This window comes from Brassica napus, chromosome C3, assembly GCF_020379485.1.
Source record: "Brassica napus cultivar Da-Ae chromosome C3, Da-Ae, whole genome shotgun sequence".
Lineage (NCBI taxonomy): Eukaryota > Viridiplantae > Streptophyta > Magnoliopsida > Brassicales > Brassicaceae > Brassica > Brassica napus.
The window spans coordinates 69,401,696-69,424,227 of NC_063446.1; the positions used below are offsets into that span (position 1 = coordinate 69,401,696).

A 22,532-nucleotide genomic window follows, 5' to 3' on the forward strand; every position below is an offset into this window, starting at 1 on the left:
AAATTCTATCCTCCTCAAAGAATGTCATTGATACTATCATCACTCATAAAGGAACCACCGTTTTTGTAACTTTTGTGTATGGTGAACCTGAAGTTGCTAATCAAAATATCATTTGGGACTCTTTAATCGACCTTGCGGCCTCACGGAACTCAGCATGGATGCTGACCGGAGATTTTAATGAAATAGTGGATAATAGTGAAAAATCCGGAGGACCGGAGAGAGCGGAAGGAACCTTCGGAGCCTTCCGTAACATGCTTGCCCAATGTGATCTGTTCGACCTCAAGCACTCTGGTATATCTCTGACATGGAGAGGCAAGCGGCATAGTCATCTTGTTTACTGCAGACTGGATAGAACACTGGTCAACCCGGCTTGGTCTGATAGATTTCCTACGGGCAGATGCCAATACCTCGGTTTCGAAGGATCAGACCACCGACCTGTGCTCACAGTTTTTGACTCAGGAAAATGTAATAGAAACCGGCTGTTTCGGTATGATCGCAGACTTCGAGGGAATGAGACTGTTAAGGAGTTAATAGCTGAGGTTTGGAATGCTAATCCAGGTGTGTCCGTCAACACTCGACTAGCAATGTGCAGACGAGCTATCACTGTCTGGACCCGAGAGCAGTTGTTCAACAGTAAGGAGGAAATCAACAAACTTAAACTGAGACTGGACGCTGTTATGTGTTATGTCTGACCCCCAGGGTGACGATAAAGTGATATACGACCTCAATCACAGCCTAATGGTGGCATACAAGGCAGAAGAGGAATTCTGGAGACAAAAGAGCAGAATCATGTGGTTATTCTTAGGGGATAAGAATTCCGGGTATTTTCACGCGATCGCCAAAGGACGTAGAGCTCGAAACAGAATGACCGTTATCGAAGACGCAGCGGGTACAGCGTACTATGAAGAGGAACAGATTGCGGGCCAGATAAAAGAATATTTTGCGGGCATATATTCCTCTGACATCACGAATTCCAACCTAGTATCTACTGTCGAGATAGTAGGATCTGCCCTCTCACCCTCCATCGCACCTGATACGAACGAGAATATCTGTTCCATCCCTACAGCTGCAGAAATAAAAAATGCTCTCTTTCTCATTCATCCGGACAAAGCACCGGGGCCGGATGGATTCTCCGCAAGCTTCTTCCATTCTAATTGGAGCACGATTGGACCAGCTTTGATCTCAGAGGTACAAGCAGTCTTCCGGACAGGAAGCTTGCCGCCGGTTACCAATGTTACGTACGTGCGTCTCATTCCTAAGATAACAGGAGCGAAGCTGGTATCTGACTATCACCGGATTGCGCTGTGCAATGTGTCTTACAAAGTCATCACGAAGATACTCTCTCTGCGCCTAAAGCCTATACTGCAGGACATCATCTCTGAAACGCAGTCAGCCTTCGTACCCGGAAGAGCCATCTCGGATAACGTTCTCATCATGCATGAAATTCTCCACACTCTTAAGACGTCAGAAGCAGAGATTCATTGCTCGATGGCCGTCAAAACAGACATGAGTAAAGCCTATGATAGGCTATAATAGCACTTCATCGAGACAGTCCTGAACCGGTTCGGATTTGCAGCACCATTCGTCAACCTGATCATGCAATGTGTGTGGTCCGTCTCATACTCCTTCCTCGTCAACGACTCGGTACACGGCAGGATCATTCCGTCTAGAGGAATCCGACAAGGCGACCCCTTATCACCATACATTTTCATCCTGTGTGGTGAAGTACTCTCGGGGCTTTGTCGAAGAGCACAACGGAGTGGGCATATGTCAGGCCTTAGAGTGGCAACGCCGGCGCCTCGACTGAACCATTTGCTATTTGCAGATGATACAATGTTCTTTTTGGACACTGATGAGAGGAGCTGCGCTGCCTTGGTAGACATTTTGCATCAGTATAGAGTGTCGTCTGGTCAGCTGATAAATGCGGCCAAGTCTTCTATATCCTTCTCGGCCAGGACCCCGCAGGCAATACGGCAACGTGTTAAACAGTACCTTGGGATTGAGCAGGAAGGAGGAGTAGGGAAGTACTTAGGACTACCGGAACATTTCGGACGCCGCAAGAAAGACCTCTTCACAAACATTGTAGATCGCATCAGACAAAAGGCGGTTAGCTGGGCTTCAAGGCACCTTTCAAGCGCAGGGAAACTTGTTATGTTGAAGGCTGTACTCACACCGATTCCATCCTATGTAACCGGATACAATCTGTGCTTACAAGGTTCTGGTGGGATGCTGAGCCAGATAAGAAGAAAATGTGTTGGGTGGCATGGGAAGTAATCACAACACCAAAAGCAGCAGGGGGGCTAGGAGTACGCGACATTCAAGCTTTCAACACAGCCCTACTCGCGAAACAGGCGTGGCGGATCGTCTCTAAACCGGACTGTCTACTCTCCAAAATCCTGCGTGCTAAATACTGCAGCAAAGCGCCGTTCCTTCAGGTGGAATCACCGAAAACAGCATCTCACGGGTGGCGAGGGATCCTAAAAGGACGAAACCTGTTACTGACTAATCTGAGCAAAGTCATAGGTGATGGAGAGAGTACGAGGATCTGGAAAGACCCGTGGCTCAGGATGACGACACCGATGAGACCTATAGGACCGGTATGTGAAGAGAACCAGGATCTTGTGGTCGCGGACCTTCTCTGCCGAGGCAGCCGAGAGTGGAATGTAACTAGAATAGTAAGCCTCCTGCCACAGTACCTGCCTAACATCATGAGCATTAAACCAAGTGTGCTGGGAGCTCCAGACTCCTTTGGTTGGTTAGCATCAAAGTCGGGTAACTACACAGCTAAATCGGGGTACTATATTGCAATCACAATGGACCAAACGGGACCGTTTCCTAACCAAAGCCTCTACCAAGCCATATGGAAAGCTAAAATATCCCCAAAACTTCAATTATTTCTTTGGAAAATAGTTAAGGGAGCTCTGGCCTTGGGGGAGAACTTAGCAAAGCGAGGACTTCTTTCCAACGTAACATGTAAACACTGTGCGGAATTTGAAACAACCGACCATGTTTTTTTACACTGCAGCTTCACCAGGCAGATATGGACAGCACACTGTTGGAAACTGAATTTCAATCCATCAGACTGTGCATCTTTCAGTGAAGCCTTCATGGCCTCGACGAGACAGATCAACCTCCCACCGCTGGGAGTGACAGGAAATCTATTCCCGTGGCTATGCTGGGGAATTTGGACGGCGCGAAACTATCATATCTTCGAGAACAGAGCCTCTCTACCTGTGGACATTACCTCGAGATCAATCAAGAACGCAAGGGAATGGACGGAAGCCCAACTAAGCTCGCCCACGCCTCCACTTGGACAGAGCCAAATGAATATTATACCAGCAGGAACGACAGGTATGATCTTCTGCTGTTCTGATGCTGCATGGCAGGCGACGACAAACAGGGCAGATTGTGGTTGGATTTTCACAGATCATCAGGATGAACGGTTACTACAGGGGACGGCAACCTTTGATCACACAGTGTCCCCTCTAATGGCGGAAGCCTTAGCTGTAAGATCAGCGCTCCTCCATGCCCTCGAAGCGGGGTACTCAAGAATCTGCTTAAAATCAGATTGTCAAGCCCTCGTGGCTATTATCACCTCGACGTATCACCCGACAGAGCTCTACGGAATCACTCGGGACATCGAGCATCTATCACTCTCCTTTGACTGCATTGTGTTTACTTTTATTCCTAGGAACCTTAATGTTATGGCTGATTCACTTGCTAAATCAGTCTTGTACTTGGCCACAGCCAACTAACTCTCTGCTGCTGGACCGTTTTCCTTCGCATTTATAATATTGGTGTTCAAAAAAAAAAAGTTTATAATTTCCGCAGATAGGATCCATCAATTGTTGCTTAGCTTTGTAAACTTTACATCTATTTGTGGAATTCAATAACACAATGTGAAAATGCAATACAAATGATTTCACAGTTAAGAAAACCTGAAGGAATGGCTAAAGCTTCAAACTGAGAGAAAGACCTCTCTTTACCACCTGAACAGTGTGTTAACATCAACATGTCCATGCTGAAAAAAATGTTGGAGAAAAGGTCGCCATGTTTTGGTTCTATTGCTGTAACAATGTCTACTACAATGTCTACAATGTTGGAGAAAGTGTGAATAATGAGCACTTTATCGAAGATTGGTGTAGTTAGAAGGTTATTAACCGATTAAACACGATTGAGTATAAACTACTAACTTGGCATGCCTATTTTCAAATAATAAAATACGTACCAAGTTTCAAAATAGACTTGGCTATGCTGCACCATGAATAGGGACATGAGTGAACCCGACTCATCATGACCATGTTTTAAGAAAAGCGTGCAAACTGGCTCGACTGCATATACCATTTGGATCTTTCCAGTTAGATTGTTTTCTCCGGTTTCAACTATACGACACTTCAAAACCGAGTGGCTGACGAGTAATCGTAACATTCGGTCTAGCAACATTGGCGCCTCGGGGTTGGTGGGCTTGGTTGGTAGACCAAAAGCTATTTCTGAAGACGAGAACCACACATCTTTGCCGTTGGCAGCAATTGTGTCAAGGACGCCTAGATCTAAAGCAGCTTTGAAAATCATGGGGAAAGCCAATGTGGTTGTGATCTTCAATGCTTGTAAGCTCATCATTTCTTGGTCAGCTTGTTCTTCTTTTTTGGTTAGACAGGGATTCAAGTGACTGGTTAAGGGATCTTGAAGATGGTTTTTCATTGTTGTTATTTGGCTGGTAACTGAACAAGATAGATGAGGTAGAGATGGGAAGAGAGGGTGAGTTCAACATTTGCCCTTGGTGCCATTTTATAGGGATATCAAACCAAGTGTACCGACATTTGGTTTGGTGACCGGTGATCCAATGTTTATGCCTAATATTTTCATGCGGATTAATGAAACCATTATCGTCAGTTATTTTGAAAAATATTATGACTATAATATTTTATGCAAAATATATTTAAAAATGGTCTAAAAGTTGCTTGCGTCAATTAAAATCAAGTAAATATATGAAGAAAATATATCATAATATTTTATCGATGTAATATGATAAGGAAATAAGGTAAGTAATTCATGTTTACTTGATGAAGAATACAACGTAACCTTCATACTATATACATATCCGGATTGTCACAATCTCTTGGTTCGGCACAACCTCGAGAGTGACGCTAATCTCATGGTTCGGAACAAATCAGGGCTGGCCCTGGACTAAAGCACATGAAGCAAGAGCTTTAGGCGCCAAAATTTATAAAAACATTTGGGGCATCAGATTCAAGTAATTTCTTTAGTATAGTGGCTGAAAGGCTTTTATATCTCCAAGAGGTGCTGAGTTCAATACTTCCAAAGGGCATATTTTCGAAATTTTGCTTTAGGCGCCAAATTGTTCTGGACCGGCACTGGAACAAATCAACATCCATTACAAATCTGGTAATAAACTGGATGGCCCACGCGCAATAATATCTAACGAGGAGTGGAGACATGTGCAACTTGCAAATGAAAAGTGAAAAGAGAGCATACCACAAAGGTTTAACTGCATGTCTGCATAATAACTAAAAACCAACAACTATTTGTTTACGTTTGATTTTTTTCGTTTACATTTAATGATATTGATTTTCTTTTATCCTAAACGAAACTACCAGCTTATGAAGATATATAATACTGTTAGACCAAGACGTAGTAAGGGGGTGGGACATCTTGTGAAAGAGAACAGATGCAAAAGAATTAGATGAGGAGAAGACCAAACACGATAAATAAAAACCAAAAAGTAGAAGGCAAAAGAGCATTTACAGAATATAACCACTGAGTCAAACATTTAGAATCATTCGAAAAATATGTTAGTTCATCTAAACATATATTATATTTTTATTAAAATAACTATCAAATTGATTAGTAGTGTACAAAATAATATTTTTCGTTTTTTCCTTAAATAAAAGCTACGAAATTACCTAATATGATTAACATATATATGACAATGAATGATTATGAATAATAAAGATTTGATAACAATTTTGTATACTCTCATTTTTTTAATTTTATGTTATTTAAAAAAAATTAAACAATCACATTAACCATATAATAAAAATTAGATTTTTTTATATGTTATATTTTGAATTTTTCAAAACAACTATAAATTACTAAAATTTTTAAAAGTCTCACATTAAAAATTTTGTGATCAATAGTTTAATCTTTTTTGTTATAATAAGATACAAATAATCATAAAATCGTATGAATATGAAGTCTCATTTAATAGATATTCATATTATATATATATATATATATATATATATATATATATATATTAAATTAAACAATATAGAATATAAAAATTACATAAATAAGTTAATTTCAAAATTTGCATTGAAAAATATTAAAACCTTAATATTTTAATTTTGAAAGTTGTATTAAAAATCTCACATTAAAAATTTTATGATTAATGGTTTAATTTTTTTGTTACATCAAATATACAAATGTTAATAATGGCATATGAGTAGAAAGTTTCGATAATAAATATTTATATTAAAATACTATATATTATGTCAATATCAATGAAATTTAGTTATATACTATATAAAATAAATAAAACAATTGTTTTGATATATTTACCAAAACATATTATAAATTAACAAGAGGTATTGTTTTGATTTGTATTTTTAATCTAATTTAATTATATTCATAATATGTAAATGAACACAAAATAAAATAATCATACGTAGAAATCATTTATATACATAATCTTATTTCGCAAGGCGTGGTATTAACCTAGTATCTAAAGAAAATTTTAAACAAAACTAATAAAGTGGCCATAAATTCTTTAGAATATAAACCAAATAAATCCCCTTAATTATTTTTCGTATAAGTTTCTACATTTGCTTAGCATAGAAACCTAATCGTCGATTGCCAAAGCCGTTTCTCTTGTGGCCGTACCAGAGAAGATGAAGGTACCCAGTCCCCACTAGGGTCGATGAGATTTTATACTTCGGTTTGCTGAACATGTTCATGTTTCCGTCTTTCAGTTTAACTTCCCCAATCCGAATACTGTTTGCCAGAAGAAGCTCGATGACCAGAAACCGTAAGACCTTTCCTTTCCTTTTCCTCTTCACTCTCTTATTTGTAGCTTTAGTGATAAGCTTACGTAACTATTGCGTTCATTATTTTTTCTTATTATAACACGCCTTGGAATCTTCTTCCATGTTCGATATTATAACTAAGTTTCGTATTTACACAAAAACATGCATGTATACTAGTTTAAGTTTTATGGTCTATTATTAGTTATTGATCTTGATATTTGTTGATGCAGCCGTGCATTTCGCGGTAAGAGACTCTCCCAAGAAGTCAGTGGAGATGGTTTTGTTTCTTGCTGCCGCCATGCTTTGTGCTATAGCATTTGGGGAATTTGTGAATCATTTCTTGAAGGAGAACCGGGATCAAAGAAATCTACGAGAACTATGGGAAAGTTTCATTCAGCCAGATCTAGATTCATGTATAAACGAAGTGACAAAATGTTAATGCCATTCAGGCCAAGGCATGCCAGATAAGAACCGTGAAGAAGAGCAACGAATGGCAGTCAAAGTTAGCATAGTTTCATACTTTCATTTCTTTTTTTCCTGCGAGCTCATTACATCTTTAAACTCCAAAATAAAACTAGACATTTGATGATTACTTTTCATTACGGTGTATAAATAAATAAGGTTTTGAAATTTGCTCCCCTTTATGAGTCAACTTATATTCAGTTTATCTGAGTCAACCCCACAATCATCACGGTTCAAAGTCAAAAAAGAACTACACAATCATCGGTTGAGCTTTATCTCCTTACTTTAGCTTTATTTATTTTTAAATTACTAAATTTTACCAATCATATTGTAACTTTATTTTTAAAAGTTAAAACTCACATCAAGTTTCTACAAATATTTACCAATCATGCTTTACTTTTATTTTTAAAGCTACAACAAAAAAACTAAAGTATTAATTTAATTTATAAATATTTAAAATTATTGAAATATTTACAATTAATATTTCAATATTATTGAAATATTGAAATATTTCTACATCTATAAATATTTAATTTAATTTTGAATGTTTTTAAAATTATTGAAATATTTTAAATAATAAAAATATTATTTACATATCACATTTTAAATAACAGTAAACTTTAATAATTTATAAAAAATATTAATATAAACTATTTAATTGATAAAAAATAATGATTTTATATATAGATCACATATTTCACATATTTTATTTAAAAATATCTATAGACTATAACTTATAACTACAACAAATTTAATTACATCAAAAATCTCTGTAAAAAAAATCTACAATAACAACTTTACAGTAGTGACAACCAAATTACCTACAGCTAAACAGCTAAATTGTAGAACCACGGTCGAACCAATCATCACCCATGTATCAATAAAACCAGATGTCATAATCTGTCAAGATTGTAAAAATGCCAATTTGAGTACTAAGTTATATTCATAATATGTGAATACAAAAATAATCTATATTTATATATATATTTAAGAACCTTATAGTTAATTAGTTTAAATTCATTAGAAAGCGTATTATGTCTCTGAAAAAAAGTAGCTCAAAAATATACAAAACAATCCAAATTAACTCCTCTGTTGTATATCATCAAAACATTGATTTTTCATCATTTTGTGATTGTCAATTTTCACAAAAATTAAATCAAAAGTATTTCCATTAATTAAATTAAAATTTTGAAATTTATAGTTTATTATTATTAAATAATAAATAAAGGGCAATTGTCCAAAAGAACACCTTTCAAGTTTATGTCACAAAAATGACACTAGGAAATGAAAGTCACAAAAATGACATTCATTAAAGGGCAAAATGTCACTACTACCCTTGTGTTATAAGAATAAAAAAAACAAACAAAATTCATTTCCTTCACTCGCGACTCTTCGAACCGTGTCGTCTCCGGCTCGGGAATCTCCAAACCCTCACCGGCACTGTCGTCTCCGGCTCGCGAATCATCGTCTCTGGCTCGGGAATCATCGTCTCCGGCTCGGGAATCATCTTCTCCGGCTCGCGAATCATCGTCTACGGCTCGGGAATCATCGTCTCCGGCTCGGGAATCATCTTCTCCGGCTCGCGAATCATCGTCTCCGGCTCGGGAATCATCGTCTCCGGCTCGCTAATCATCTTCTCCGGCTCGCTAATCATCTTCTCCAGCTATCTAATCATCAGCGTCACACTCTCTACTCTCAAAATCGGACACAAATCACTATGTAACTTTTTAAATTAGGGTTTTTGAATTAAAATTTGTGAAGCTTGCGTTTTGATTTTGATTTGTTTGTTACTCTTTCTTATTAACCAGCGAAGCAAATGAAAGACTTTTGAATTGTGGGAACACAAAGTTGTTGGAGCATAATTCATCTCTTTGAGGTATGTTGCAGATTCAACCTTCTGTGTGTTTGTACAAATTTATAAAATAAAAGTTTGTTGTCTCTTGCTGCATCTATTGAATGTTTTTAGAAGATTTCCAGAAAGCATTTGTTGCTGCATCTATTGAATGTTGAATATTGAAACTCGTATGGTAACACATTTTGAAACTTTTTTGCTTGGAGTCTTGTTTTGATTAGGAATGTTGATATTTTTGATAGGGTCTTGAATTTGCTTATGAGTCTTTTGTTGCTTGTGAAACTGTCTGGTGTTTATAATAATTTCAGGAAGCATTTGTTTTTGACAGGGTCTTGAATTTGCTTATGAGTCTTTTGTTGCTTGTGAAACTGTCTAGTGTTTATAATAATTTCAGGAAGCATTTGTTGTGTTGTTTCAGGAAAGCCTTCTAGAAAAGTTTGAAATTTTTTTTTCCTTGTTTACGCAGGATAGAAACAAGATGGGAGATTCAGTACCTCTAAAACTAGCACTGCCAGAGCTGAAGTATCCTATTGGTTCACAGCCAAAGCAAAAGTCAGCAATCAACCAATATTCCGGCTCAGAGTATATCTCCATTGTTGACAGCATCCTAAAACCAGATGAGATGATAAGAGTCCGAGGATCATTTCTGGGACCTATAATGAAGCTCAGTGAGAGAGGATTGAAGTTATCAGCAAAGATGGTCTACGCCATTCTCACTAGAAGCATCGTTTCTGTCAAGGAGAATGAAGCCTGGTTCCATTTCGGTGCGCAGCCACTGAGGTTCTCTATAAGAGAATTTCATATGATGACAGGCTTGAAATGTAGTGGTGCATTAGAAGGACCACGAAGGGAAACAGATAGATTTAATTGGGAATTGCTAAAGGGGCGTAGTCATAAGTTAAGTGACGTGGTGGAACAGCTCAGAAACACAAGAGAAGATGCTTCTGAGGAGAGAGTATGCCTCGCAATGCTCATCCTGGTAGAGAGCATATTATTGCGGAAGAGCAAAGGAGGGAGTTTTCCTTTGGAATATGCGAAAAATGCACAGGATATGACATATCCATGGGGGAAAGAGGCTTACATTGTGCTCCTGAAGTCAATTCAAAACGCTGTCGCGAATCATTTGGAGAATAAATCCAAATTTGAGTTGCAAGGTTATCCTCTAGTATTCCTTCTTTGGATACTAGAGTCGATTCCTTTGCTAAGGAATAAGTTCAGTAAGTGTGTACCAACAGTTGAGGTTCCTGGGCCGACTTACTTGTGTGAAAAATACACTGACGTAGAGAATCCATCACTTGATAGGGTTTTACAGGTTGAAGCTGATACAAAGGTAAGCTTTTCCAAGTATATGTTTCTCAGTTTATTTGGCTTCTTCTTTTTAATATGTTTCTCATTGGTCTTTTTTAAAATACTCTCAGCTGAAGGTCCATTGCATACTACCTTCTATTCCTCATGATCCAGAAGATGATATCTCCATTGAAGACAAATATAGTGACGAGCTGGAAACACTGAAAGATGTAACAAAGAAAGGGTACAAGCTTACAGCTGATGACTGGGAAAATAGGTGTGTAGACACATTTGAAACATTGGATGCTCTTATTCAAATGATGGCAAATAAGGAGACTGGCCAAGCTTCTACTCCGATTGATGAGGATTCAGTAAATGAAAAAGTGAACAGGATCATTGAGGTAATGGAGGAGAATCTGAAGAGCATGAAGGATCGAATGTCATTACTGGAAGAAGAAAACATGCATCTTAGAGCCCGTGTGTCAGAGTTGGAAGGAAACAACAATGTTTTTCCCACTAACGTGACACAACAGGTAAATTCTCAAAACATCTTCTTTTACATTTGCATTTTCAAGTATTTTTTGGAAGATCTTGTACATATTCTTGAATGCCTTCCTAATATTTGACAAACAGCGATCCAGTGGGACACCTTTATCTCCAATGTCTCACACGCAACCATCGAGTGAGACGCCTTTATCTCCAATGTCTCAACAGCCTAATTTGACACATGAGGTATGTAACAAATAAATATTGTTGAGTTTTGAAGTAATATTTGGAAGCTTTTGTACTTCTTGAATGCATTCCTGATTTTTGCAGGAGACAATGATTGAATCAGCTGCATCTCCAAAGTCTCAACAAAATGAGGTATATGCTCAAAATTTTTTAAGAAAATATTTGGAAATTCTTGTACAAAATCCTGAATGCCTTCCTGATTTTTGCAGGATTACACGCAACCATCGAGTGAGACGCCTTTATCTCCAATGTCTCAACAGCCTAATTTGACAAATGAGGTATGTAACCAATAAATATTGTTGAGTTTTGAAGTAATAATTGGAAACTTTTGTACATATTCTTGAATGCATTCTTGATTTTTGCAGGAGACAATGAATGAATCAGATGATGACACTCCTGCCCTTGATACTCAAGTATTCTCTCCTAATCTGACAAAAGAGGTATATGCTCAATGATATTGTTTTCACAGTTGGAGTTTACAAATTAGTTTTGGGTGATTTTTTTACATATAAAGGCTTTTCTGATTTTTGACAGAAAGAAACAAGTGAGTCACCTGCTGAGAGGCCATCCAATCCTAATCAAGATGGAAAACCAGATGATGAGGTAATATTTATTCTAGAAATTATAGTTGAATGTATTCATGATGGCCTTTCCTGATATTTTTTTTGCAGATTGTGAGAGAGAAATTAACAAGGGAGTCACCTGCTGCTCAGAGTCAAGTTTCGCAGAAAGAAACAGTGGAAATGAATGAGACACCTTCTTCTCCAATAGCTCCAAAGAGTATTGAAACTCCCGTTTATACTCCAAGTCAGACTCAGCAGGTACATGGTCAAAAAAAAATCTTGGATTTTTAAGTTAATGTTTGGAAGCTTTAGAACGTACTCTGGATTGCCTTCGTGATAATTTTTACAGATTGAGAGAGAGCCATCGGATGACACGCCTGCCCTTGATAGTCAAATTTTCACTCCTAATCTGACAAAAGAGGTATATGCTCAATGACAGTTGGAGTTTACAATTAGTTTTGGGTGATTTACATATATAGACCTTTCTAATTTTTGGCAGAGGGAAACACAAACATCTACTGATGAGACGCCACCCAAAACTAATCAAGAAGAAGGAAAAACAAATGATGAGTTAATATTTACTCTAGAAATTATAATTGAATGTATTCATGATGGCTTTTCCTGATATTTTTTGCAGATTGTGATTGAGTCACCTGCTGCTTCGCAAAAAGAAACACTGGAAATGAATGAGACACCTTCTTCTCCAATATCTCCAAAGAGTATTGAGGCTCAAGTTTTTACTCCAATTCAGAAACAGCAGGTAAATGCTCAAAAAATCTTGGAGATTTCAAGTAATGTTTGGAAGCTTTTGTACGTGTTTTTGATCCCCTTCCTGACTTTTTTTGTTTTTTTTGCAGACGGTAACAGAGGGAACGTATGAGGCTACAAAACCATTAACTGAGATCATTTTAGCAAACAATAAAAAGGTAAGCATAGAAATATCTTTCATAAGTACAACTTGAATTTTAAATTGTAGAAACTTCTTCATAACTACCTCTTTTATTTTATTGTTATTACAGGAGGATACACATGCTGTGCATCACACACCTTCCTCTCCATTGTCTTCACTAATTGCACTAGTTATTGAAGAAAATAAGAATGCTTTGGTAAGAAGAAATATTTAAAATGTTTATGTAATATTTTTCTATTCAACTAACTCTTACCATTTACTTTTGTCTTATAGAGTGAGACAGAAACTGCGACCCAATATTTTTCTCCAAGTGAGGGAGAGGAGACACAATCAAGCAGAAAGAATCAAGCAGAAGAAAATCTCAAGGATACTACAAAACATACAACTGAGCTAGTTTCCACAGATGTTTCGAAGACACAGCCTCTTACACAGCCTCTTACTCAGCAAACACAACACCTTCAGACAAGTGAGGGAGAGCAATCCGATGAGACACCATCAGAGCAGAATCAAGCAGAAGAAAATCTCAAGGATACTACAGAACCTACTACTGAGCTAGTTTCCACAGAGCCTACTACTGAACCTACTACTGAGCATGTTTCGAAGATACCGCCTATTACTCAGAAAACAGAGCATCTTCAGACAAGTGCTATAGATTTTTCAGAAACAAACGAGGTATGCATCGAGTATATTTGATCTTTAATTATTATTCTAACAATTTGAAACCGCTGATGTTACTGAATCTTCATTTTTCATAGGTTGAAGTAAGCAGGCTTCTAGCTCACTTTCAAATAGGCGCAGAGGTTGAGATTTTGTCTACTGATGACGAAATATGGTATCCAGGAAAGGTTGTTGATCTTAAACTGTGTGAAGGACTAGAGGAGCTGACAGTTGAGTACACGACACTCTTCGCAGACCAACATAGACTTCAGAAACTTCAGGATACTATCACGGCTGACAAAATACGTCCTGCAACACCAACTAGTGACCAAAAATCCTTTGAGATGATGGATAAGGTAGAAGTCTTTTACAACAATGGCTGGAGCAGCGGACAAATTAGCATGGTACTTGGTGATAACACATACTCGGTGTGTCTCTATACTTCTATGGAAACTATTCTATTCAAACATTCAGATTTGCGAATTCATAGAGAATGGAAAGATGGAGTCTGGAAGATGGCAGATAAGGTAAATCATAACTTGAATTATACTTCACGTGAATTGTTTGATATACATACATTTTAGTTTCAGGAATGGTTTCCAGAAATTCCGATTGCAACAAATTTGATAATATTTTGCTTGGTGTCTATTGTTTGATTAAAGGTGAAGCCTGATAAGAAAAGGAAAGCTGCTGCCTCATCACAAAATTCAGGAATGGATAATGTTTTCCTAAGAAGGAGCGAGAGGGTGCCTAAACGATCTAGAGACACAAAAACTCCATTCAAGTCTGAAAGAAATCCGGCTTTAACTGTAATACATGAGATTATACCTGCAGTTGATCCGTTTTCAACTCCTGCGGAACATAAGCTTTCAAGGCTTCAAAATTGGATGACATTAAAGCCCGGCATGCATGAAACGTAAGCATGTTTCTGTCCTTGTCTATATATTCTTATATTTATGTATAAAAGGTTTAGTAATTCCTTTGAATCTTCAATCGACTACAGGTCCCTATCAATCAATGATAATAAGATAAGGAAATCTTTCTTTCAAAGCATGGAAAATGCAAAAAAGGACCTTAAGAAAGAGGTAATTTCTTTACATATGTTCTTGCCTTGAGCTTTTTTTTTAAAAAAAATTCAGGAAGGATTTGTTTAGTTTCAGGAATTAGATAGTAACAAAATAGATAATGTTTGCATTTTTTTTTGCAGCACATTGATGGAGCCTTTGCAATGCTAAATTGCAGAAGAAATGAGAATGCTGCTTGGTTCCACAACTACAAGATTCCAAAGGCGTGCTTCCTACCTATGGAGTTCTTGCATTGCTTGCTCTCTCATGATTTGGCTTACAAGAAAGAAAAGGTCAAAGGTAAAAAGATTTTCAACGATTTATTTAAAGATATTGTAAGAGGGAAGGTATATCCAGAGAAGACATGGGGAGAAGATGTTGATGTTGTGTATGGGATTACTCTTGGAAAAAAAAGCAATGTCTGGATTGGGATGGAAATTCATTTGAAGAAGAAAAGAATCACAGTATATGATTGTTTTCAAAAGGAAAGCAACAGCATTGATATTCCTCAAGTGAAAAAGTTGGCAGGTATATATAAACAATTTGTATTTGATGTATTCAACTGTTTCTTGGTTTGAAATATTCAACTGATTCTATCTTGATATTGATTTTTAAATATGACAGTGTTGATTTCTGATCTGCTGGTGGAATCTTCTGGTGATGAGGTAGATAAAGTGAAGATGATTCCATTTGAGGTTGAGCAGGCACAAGGTTTACCCAAGACAAAACATCCTTTCAACTGTGGGATATTTCTTGTCAAGATTCTGGAGTGCCAGTCATTGAAGATAGGAGACATGACAAAGATTAATGATGACAATGCATTGGAGCTAAGGAGAACCTTGTCTTGTGAGATCTTCAACCAATTTGTGGATGAGAGCTTTGGGAAATGAGAATGATGCATCAAAACATTTTTTGTTTTAGTTAAGACTCGGTTTTAGTTATGACTGTTTTATTTTGTTATGTTGTTGGCGTCTGGTTACATAAGAAAGATTGGAAGGATATCAAGTATTTTTTTGGGTCATATATCTTGGAAGGTTAAATAATGTTTCTGGATGGGTTTCCAGAAAAAATTGTAAGCTTAAAATTGTGATGTTTACAGACAAAAAAAAAAAAAATTTAGATCCAAAAAGGATCGAACACAGAGGGAGAGAGTTTGCGTATTTGGATAGTGTGGGATTTTAGCCACTAGGCAAAGAAGAATCATCTGTTAAAGGATTACATTTAATTGTATTTAACTCTAAACTATAACACAAAAAAAAATTAAAATTGATTTTGAATCCACCACTTATCGAACCCGGGGATAGAGAGACTTTTGTGTTATGAAATGCCTCGGTTTAACCGCTGGTCTGAAGTGAATCATCTGTTAAAGAATATTACATAAGCATACTTAAACCAATTAATATAGGATAGGTTTCCAAAACCAATACATTTCGATTGGAAAAAGACAAAACTTTTGCCGTCTCAACACTCTCGCCGTTTCTAACTTCTCGAATCTCACTCGTCTCCGCCTCTCGAATCTCTCTCTCATCTCCATATCTCTCGATCTCCGACGAAAACCCATCTCCAGAACTCTCTCTCTCTCGATCTTTTACGCGAGCTCTCTCTATTCTCCGAGAAAAACCATTTCTAGAGCTCTATCTCTTTAAGGTATGTTGCAGATTCAACCTTATGTGTGTTTTCTTTCTGAGAGATTGGTCTCCTGGTTTTTGCTTGTGTATAGACTTGCTCGTTTTAACCTAATATGATTGGTAGAATTCTAGTTCATGTGAAAGCATGTGTATAGACTTCAGGAAGGATTTGTATTGTTTCAGGAAACCCTTCCTGCAGATTCAACCTTATGTGTGTTTTCTTTCTGAGAGATTGGTCTCCTGGTTTTTGCTTGTGTATTGACTTGCTCGTTTTAACCTAATATGATTGGTAGAATTCTAGTTCATGTGAAAGCATGTGTATAGACTTCAGGAAGGATTTGTATTGTTTCAGGAAACCCTTCCTGAAACAAGATGGGAGATCCATTACCATTAAGACTAGCACTGCCTGAGCTGAGATATCCGATTGGATCAGAGCCAGAGAAGACGATATCGATAAACCAACACTCGATAGTTGCTTATATCAAAACTGTTAAGGAAATTCTAGGAAATGATGAGTTCAACAGAATAAGAGGGACGTTTTTGGGTCCGGTGATCAAGCTTGGAGAGAGGTCTTTGAAATTATCAGCTAAGATAGTGCACGCAGTTCTCACCAAAAGCATCAAGACAGTGAAGAGACACGAATCCTGGTTCCATTTTGGTGCTCAGCCAATGAGGTTCTCTATAAGAGAATTCCACATGGTGACTGGTTTGAAATGTAGTGGTGAAGCAAGAGAACCACGAGAGGAAACCGAGAGATTTAAGTGGGACTTTCTAAAAGGGCGTACTCATACAGTAAAGGATGTGGAGAAGCAGCTCAGAAACACAAGAGAAGATGCTTCTGATGAGAGATTCTGCCTTGCAATGCTCCTCCTGATTGAGAGCATACTACTACAGAAGAGCCTTCTCGACGGTGGCACAACTTTTACTTTGGATTATGTGAAAATAGCGCAGGATATGGATGTCTTGATGACATACCCATGGGGGAGAACAGCTTATAATTTGCTGTTAAAATCACTTCAGAGAGCTGTCGACAAAAGCCTCGACAAAAACAATTATGATTTGCAAGGATTCCCTATGGCATTTCTTATATGGATACTTGAGTCAGTACCTTTGCTACAGTATGCATTCAGTCAAGTGGTTCCTATTCTGAGCGTTCAACCGTCTACCCCAATATTTTTGTGTGAGAAGTACCTTCAAATAGCTTCTCCACAGCTGATAGATGTTCTCCTAATTGAAATCAAAGATCATGTTAGTTTTTACATTATTTTTTTCTTGTTTCTGTTTTGCCTTATGATTCTCCATTTAAAAGCTAATTATTTTTTTGGTTTCAGCTTAAGGTCATATGCATCCTACCTCCTATTCCTAATGATCCAGAAGCTGATGTTTGCATGGAAGACGAAGCTAATAAAGATCTGGATGACATGGCCGATTTATCCAAGAGAGGTTATAAGTTTAAAATTAGAGATTGGCGAAACATGTCAGTAGACCTATACGGTGCTAATGAACAAATAAGAAGAGCATCTTTACTGTTTGGGAATGGAGGGATGAGTCAAGCTTCTTCTTCGTATCAGGAGGAGTCTTTGGAATCAAAGATCAACAGAATCAGCGAGATGGTGGGAGATAATTTAAGGATCATGAACGATCGTTTGTGTTTGATTGAAAAAGACAGGAAACAGATTAAAGAACGTGTGACAAAACTAGAGAAACTACAAAGAGTTACTTCATATGAAACTCCAAACAATGAGGTAACTTTTTTTTCGGAAATTAAAATTAATGTTTATCTAGTTCTTGATTCAGTTTTTTTTTTTAGTTGTCAAGTAATTTTGGAAGATGTTATACATATTTAGGATTGCCTTCCTAATTTTTGTTCTACTTGCACAGACTGACACAACTCCATTTCATGAGACGGCTTCCAGACAAGGTGAAGCCAATACAGATCAAGCAGATGAACAACTTAACAATGAGGCAAGTATAATTTTGAAAACTGTTGGTATTTATAAAATTATGAATTTGGTTGTACTTCAATTAATTTTTGGAAGTTCTTGTACGTGTTCATAATCCCATTCCTGACTTCAGGATACACGAGAGCCTATGAATGAGATCACGAAAGAGACACCTGGTTCTCCAATAGCTCAACAGAATATTGAGACTCCAGTCCTTACTCCAATTCAGACGCAACAGGTACATTCTTTAAAAAAATGGACTTTTCAAGTAATTTTTGGAAGCCCTTGTACGTGTTCATGAAACCATTCCTGAATTCAGGAGACTCACGAGCTTATGAATGAGAACATTTCACCAAACATTCAGGAGACTCACGAGCAAAATAAGGTATTACTTTTATTTTAAAACCTTTAATAAATATAAAGCAACTATCAAAATGACTGGATATCCTTGAATCTAAACCATCACAGGATGTAGAAAGCAGAGTTCAAAATACCTTTGAGATCGGAGCAAATGTGGAGATTTCATCACAAGATGACAATACTTGTCATAAATGGTATCCAGGAAATGTGTTGGCAACATATTTGGTTGATGGGGTTGAGATGGTGAAAGTTGAGTACTCCGCACCGTCTCTGGACGAAAAGAAGAGGAAAAGGAGTGTTGAGACACGTGTATCAATTGACAGAATACGTCCTCAACCACCACCTGAGAGACCTGGAGCGAAGAAAAGTTATGAGCTAATGGATGACGTAGAGGTGTTCGACAATGGTGCCTGGTGCGCTGGAAAAGTTAAAGTCATTTTGTTTGATGGCACGTGTTTTGTCTCTTTGAACAATTCTACTGAACAAATTCACTTCAACCATTCTGAGATGCGAAAACCAAGAAAATGGGTAGATGGTGTTTGGAAGATGACAGAAAAGGTAAAACAAATGCCTTGGATAACTTGAATTGAAAAATAATGTCATTTGTTTAATATCTCGGTATTGTTTTTCAGATAGAAGAAGAGCAGACGCAGAGTGTGAATCCAAGTGAAGGAGATGGTGATAAAAAGGTATGAAATATTTATACATCATACTAGGAATTAAGATATAAATGTATCTGAATTTTTGTCATTCAAAAAGGGGAAGGCGAAGGCTGTCGCTTGTAAGAAGAAGAAGAAAGCAAATGCTCAGCCAGTAGATTTGCTTCCTTTTCTACAGCGAGAAGAGAAGAGGCCAATACGACCTAGAAACCCTCCTATGCCTGTAACACCTGAGGTAATCCTTCCAATTGATCCATTTGTGACACCTGAATTTCCTCGGTTTTCAAGGCTTGCACACTGGATGGATCTACGGGGCATATATCGTGTGTAAGCAACTTTTTGTCCTTGCATAAATATTCCTAATTTATTTTGTAAAAGTTTCGATTGATACTAGTTAATTTTATCAACTACAGACCGTTTTATATCAATGGAAGAGAAATTGAAAAAGAGTTCTTTCAAAAAATGGACGATGCAGAAAAGAATCTCAACAAAGAGGTAATCAACACTCTGTTCTGTCTTCTATTTATTTAATGTTAATAATTAATGTGGTTCTGGATGATGCAATGTGATTAGGAAAAGGATATGATTGAGTTTTGTATTTACAAACTCTGTTTCGATTCTTATTGAGTGGTAATAATGCTTTGTGGATATTTGATTGTGTCATATGTTTAGGAAGAGGTTGAGTTGAGCTATGTTAGATGTCCATGTTATAGCAGTTCTATATGAAGTTTCTAACTATATTGTTACATTGGCAGCACATAAATGTTGCATTTGAAATGCTAAATTGTAAGAGGGTTGAGCAAGGTGCTTGGTTCCGCAACAACAATCTTCCAGCAGCATGCTTTGTACCAGTCAGATTCTTAGAAGTGGTTGGGTACGCTTATGAATCTGTCAGGAAGCCACATAAGAAAAAACAAACGTTATTGGAGGGCTGTGTAGGCGAACTTGTGAAAGGTTTAATACATCCAAAGAAGGTATGGCTGGAAGATGTTGATGTTATATATGGTGTCATTGAAGATAAGTTGAGCTATCACTATATTGGGGTGGAGATACAATTGATTGATAACACAATCACACTCTTCCATTGTGGTCTTCCAAAAGCAAATATCAAACGTGCTCTTAATCAAATCCAAGAACTGGCAGGTAAAAACTCTTTGTGATTTATTAATTTTATCATTCAGTGTAGAAAAATCAGTTTTATTTATATTGTTACATTGATTATGGATAGGATTGTGAAAGTATGCGTATCCTGAAAAAAGAATTTTAGCTAATTTAGAAAATAAAAGTTTGTCTCTTGCTGCTTGTGCTTGTGATGCATTTTTACATATTCATTTTGTTGTCTGTTGGTGATTAATTTATTGTATAATTTTGGGTATTTATGACAGTGTTGATTAGTGCCATAAAGATGGAACTTCTTGGTGAAGAGGTTAATTTCGAAGATATCAGTCCATTTCAAGTTAAGTTTGCAGAAGGGCTTCCAAAGACAAAATTTCCATACAACTGTGGTATTTTTGTTGTGAAGATGCTGGAATGCAGGTCACTGGGATTGAAGAGCATGGCTAATATAAATGATGAAACTGCGATGGACTTACGAAGCAAGCTATGTTGTGAGATCTTCGACCAGTTTATGGATAAAGATTTCCAGGAAGGTCAAAGGAAGTGAAAATGTCATATTTGTTTGTTTTTTACTCTGTTTTTCTACTTTGACGTTAATTATCCCTAACGTTTAAGTTTAAGTTTGTAATGAATTATCCCTAACGTTTTTTTCATTTAGATTGTTATTGAAAATTTTTTAGGATGTCTTGATGAATTGTCAAATGCTTATGGTACTTTTAGGATGGGTTTCCAGAAAAAGAGTGAGAAAGCAAAATGCACCATAGCCTAGCAAATTCCTTTAAAGTTTACAAAAAAAATGAAAAAGAATGTGATCCGATGTCAATTGAACTCGTTAACTTTTGAATATTTAATTAAAAACAGAAAAAAATGTGAGTATACACAACGGGGATCGAACACGGCTTATTGTGTGATAAGGGTACACTAAGAGTAGAAGGGCTTGCCACTAGGCTATGGTGGATATTCGATAACAGTGTAAATGTGAATTTATTTAATCACCGACGATAGATTTATATAATCTGGATATCATTTTAGGTATTCAGGATAGCTTTCCAAAAACAAATTCCTTTAATGTTTACAAAAAAAATGAAAAAGAATGTGATCCGATTTGGATTGAACTCGTGAACTCTCGAAAGATGAATAAAAGTGTGCTAGGCTTAGGTGAATCATCTGATATATGTGTCCACATAAATGAATTTAACCGCATTTTATGTCAAATTCAGGATGGCTTTCCAGAAACGAATATGAAACCGAGATTAGCCAGATATAAGACCACTAATCCTCTACATTTTAATCAGTGTTTTTGTTTTGTTTTGACTGAAACACAACACAAAAGAAGATGATAACATGAGATTACTCATAATGTGGTTTCTTAAAATAAATCATAATGTGGTTTCTTAAAACAAATCATAATGTGGTTTCTTAAAACATAAGCTTTAAAACATAAAAAAAGAGAAGATCATAACATGAGATTACTCATCCAACAGCCACTTTTCCACAAGCTTACACCAATCAGGAACTTTGACCTTCACATCAGCAAGCATTCCATCCGCTTCCATGAGTTCTTTGAGTTTTTCCAACTCAGCAGTGAAGTCAAATTTTCCTTTAGCCTTAATAATCTCTTCAAGCAACTCGATTTGGGAAGCAATGGAATTTGCTTTGCTGGCTGCCTGATGCCATTCAATTTCAGATAGCCTGTGTTCGTTGGACAAACGAAGAAGAGCCCTGTAACGTTCCACAGTTTCCGCCTTTCCTTTGTTGAAACCATCGGAAGCATCAGATCCGTAAACCTCCTTTATGGGACGCTTCATCATCTTCTTTGACCCTTCCATTGAAACTTGATGAATGAGAAAAGAAAAAACACAGAAGAAATGAAAGTCAGTAAAAGAGAGATCTGATATCTTCCCTTGTATATATAGAACGAAAAGTAACCCTTCGATTACTATAAAATGGTTTAGAAAGCAACCTTTCGATTATTGAACGGTTACTGAGATAAATGATGTCTGTTTTAGAAAGGAACCGTTAAAAAAAAAATCTAATTCCAAGGGGATTCGAACCCAGGTCGAGACAAGTGTATAAGTTTCGAAAGATAGGTGGTTTAGCCGCTAGGCCAAGGAGAATCATCTGGTAGATTTTCCCACATAAACATATTTAACCGTACAAATTGTGATTAGCAAAATTTGGAGAAAAAAAAATAAAAATATACACATCTCCCAGGATTCGAACCTGAAATGTCTGGGAGGAAAGGCGGAATAA

At 37.0% G+C, this 22,532-nt stretch overlaps 6 protein-coding genes across 6 annotated transcripts; 5 read left to right on the forward strand and 1 right to left on the reverse strand.

The window, feature by feature from the left end:
* The first annotated feature begins 1,596 nt into the window (after positions 1-1,596).
* Positions 1,597-3,755, forward strand: LOC125583303. The gene is made up of 3 exons (XM_048749956.1): positions 1,597-2,123; positions 2,216-2,794; positions 3,026-3,755. The coding sequence occupies exons 1-3, from the start codon at positions 1,597-1,599 to the stop codon at positions 3,753-3,755; spliced, it is 1,836 nt and encodes a 611-aa protein (XP_048605913.1).
* Positions 3,756-3,982: 227 nt separating this feature from the next.
* LOC125583304 (indole glucosinolate O-methyltransferase 4-like) lies at positions 3,983-5,785 on the reverse strand. The gene is made up of 2 exons (XM_048749957.1): positions 4,229-5,785; positions 3,983-3,989 (listed from the first exon to the last, which is right to left on the reverse strand). Exons 1-2 carry the CDS (start codon positions 4,699-4,701, stop codon positions 3,983-3,985), a joined length of 480 nt encoding a protein of 159 aa, XP_048605914.1. The 5' UTR covers positions 4,702-5,785.
* Positions 5,786-9,258: 3,473 nt separating this feature from the next.
* Positions 9,259-11,863, forward strand: LOC125583473. The gene is made up of 6 exons (XM_048750449.1): positions 9,259-9,384; positions 9,827-10,690; positions 10,779-11,180; positions 11,281-11,379; positions 11,464-11,511; positions 11,589-11,863. Exons 2-6 carry the CDS (start codon positions 9,839-9,841, stop codon positions 11,670-11,672), a joined length of 1,485 nt encoding a protein of 494 aa, XP_048606406.1. The 5' UTR covers positions 9,259-9,384; positions 9,827-9,838; the 3' UTR covers positions 11,673-11,863.
* On the forward strand, positions 11,751-17,721 carry LOC111204801. The gene is made up of 13 exons (XM_048749958.1): positions 11,751-11,819; positions 11,914-11,982; positions 12,051-12,200; positions 12,292-12,363; positions 12,580-12,702; positions 12,800-12,868; positions 12,962-13,048; positions 13,126-13,524; positions 13,608-14,036; positions 14,172-14,425; positions 14,513-14,594; positions 14,717-15,101; positions 15,198-17,721. Exons 1-13 carry the CDS (start codon positions 11,751-11,753, stop codon positions 15,461-15,463), a joined length of 2,454 nt encoding a protein of 817 aa, XP_048605915.1. The 3' UTR covers positions 15,464-17,721.
* Positions 16,574-19,370, forward strand: LOC125583305. Its single transcript, XM_048749959.1, has 9 exons — positions 16,574-17,449; positions 17,533-17,946; positions 18,083-18,166; positions 18,278-18,382; positions 18,464-18,529; positions 18,613-19,062; positions 19,137-19,193; positions 19,264-19,285; positions 19,342-19,370. The coding sequence occupies exons 1-9, from the start codon at positions 16,574-16,576 to the stop codon at positions 19,368-19,370; spliced, it is 2,103 nt and encodes a 700-aa protein (XP_048605916.1).
* Positions 19,290-20,465, forward strand: LOC125583474. Its single transcript, XM_048750450.1, has 3 exons — positions 19,290-19,490; positions 19,577-19,658; positions 19,919-20,465. The coding sequence occupies exons 1-3, from the start codon at positions 19,381-19,383 to the stop codon at positions 20,321-20,323; spliced, it is 597 nt and encodes a 198-aa protein (XP_048606407.1). The 5' UTR covers positions 19,290-19,380; the 3' UTR covers positions 20,324-20,465.
* Positions 20,466-22,532: the final 2,067 nt, after the last annotated feature.

Coding starts and splice junctions, on each gene's coding strand:
- LOC125583304 (XM_048749957.1), bottom strand. CDS start 4,701: ATGAAAAACCATCTTCAAGATCCCTTAACCAGTCACTTGAATCCCTGT.
- LOC125583474 (XM_048750450.1), top strand. CDS start 19,381: ATGCCTGTAACACCTGAGGTAATCCTTCCAATTGATCCATTTGTGACA. Junction 19,491..19,576: donor CTACGGGGCATATATCGTGT/GTAAGCAACTTT, acceptor TATCAACTACAG/ACCGTTTTATATCAATGGAA. Junction 19,659..19,918: donor AAAAGAATCTCAACAAAGAG/GTAATCAACACT, acceptor TTACATTGGCAG/CACATAAATGTTGCATTTGA.
- LOC125583305 (XM_048749959.1), top strand. CDS start 16,574: ATGGGAGATCCATTACCATTAAGACTAGCACTGCCTGAGCTGAGATAT. Junction 17,947..18,082: donor ATGAAACTCCAAACAATGAG/GTAACTTTTTTT, acceptor CTACTTGCACAG/ACTGACACAACTCCATTTCA. Junction 19,063..19,136: donor TTTGGAAGATGACAGAAAAG/GTAAAACAAATG, acceptor ATTGTTTTTCAG/ATAGAAGAAGAGCAGACGCA.
- LOC111204801 (XM_048749958.1), top strand. CDS start 11,751: ATGAATGAATCAGATGATGACACTCCTGCCCTTGATACTCAAGTATTC. Junction 14,037..14,171: donor TCTGGAAGATGGCAGATAAG/GTAAATCATAAC, acceptor GTTTGATTAAAG/GTGAAGCCTGATAAGAAAAG. Junction 15,102..15,197: donor TCAAGTGAAAAAGTTGGCAG/GTATATATAAAC, acceptor TAAATATGACAG/TGTTGATTTCTGATCTGCTG.
- LOC125583303 (XM_048749956.1), top strand. CDS start 1,597: ATGCAATGTGTGTGGTCCGTCTCATACTCCTTCCTCGTCAACGACTCG. Junction 2,124..2,215: donor GCGGTTAGCTGGGCTTCAAG/GCACCTTTCAAG, acceptor TGTGCTTACAAG/GTTCTGGTGGGATGCTGAGC. Junction 2,795..3,025: donor AACTACACAGCTAAATCGGG/GTACTATATTGC, acceptor TTTACACTGCAG/CTTCACCAGGCAGATATGGA.
- LOC125583473 (XM_048750449.1), top strand. CDS start 9,839: ATGGGAGATTCAGTACCTCTAAAACTAGCACTGCCAGAGCTGAAGTAT. Junction 10,691..10,778: donor AGGTTGAAGCTGATACAAAG/GTAAGCTTTTCC, acceptor AAATACTCTCAG/CTGAAGGTCCATTGCATACT. Junction 11,512..11,588: donor CAAAGTCTCAACAAAATGAG/GTATATGCTCAA, acceptor TGATTTTTGCAG/GATTACACGCAACCATCGAG.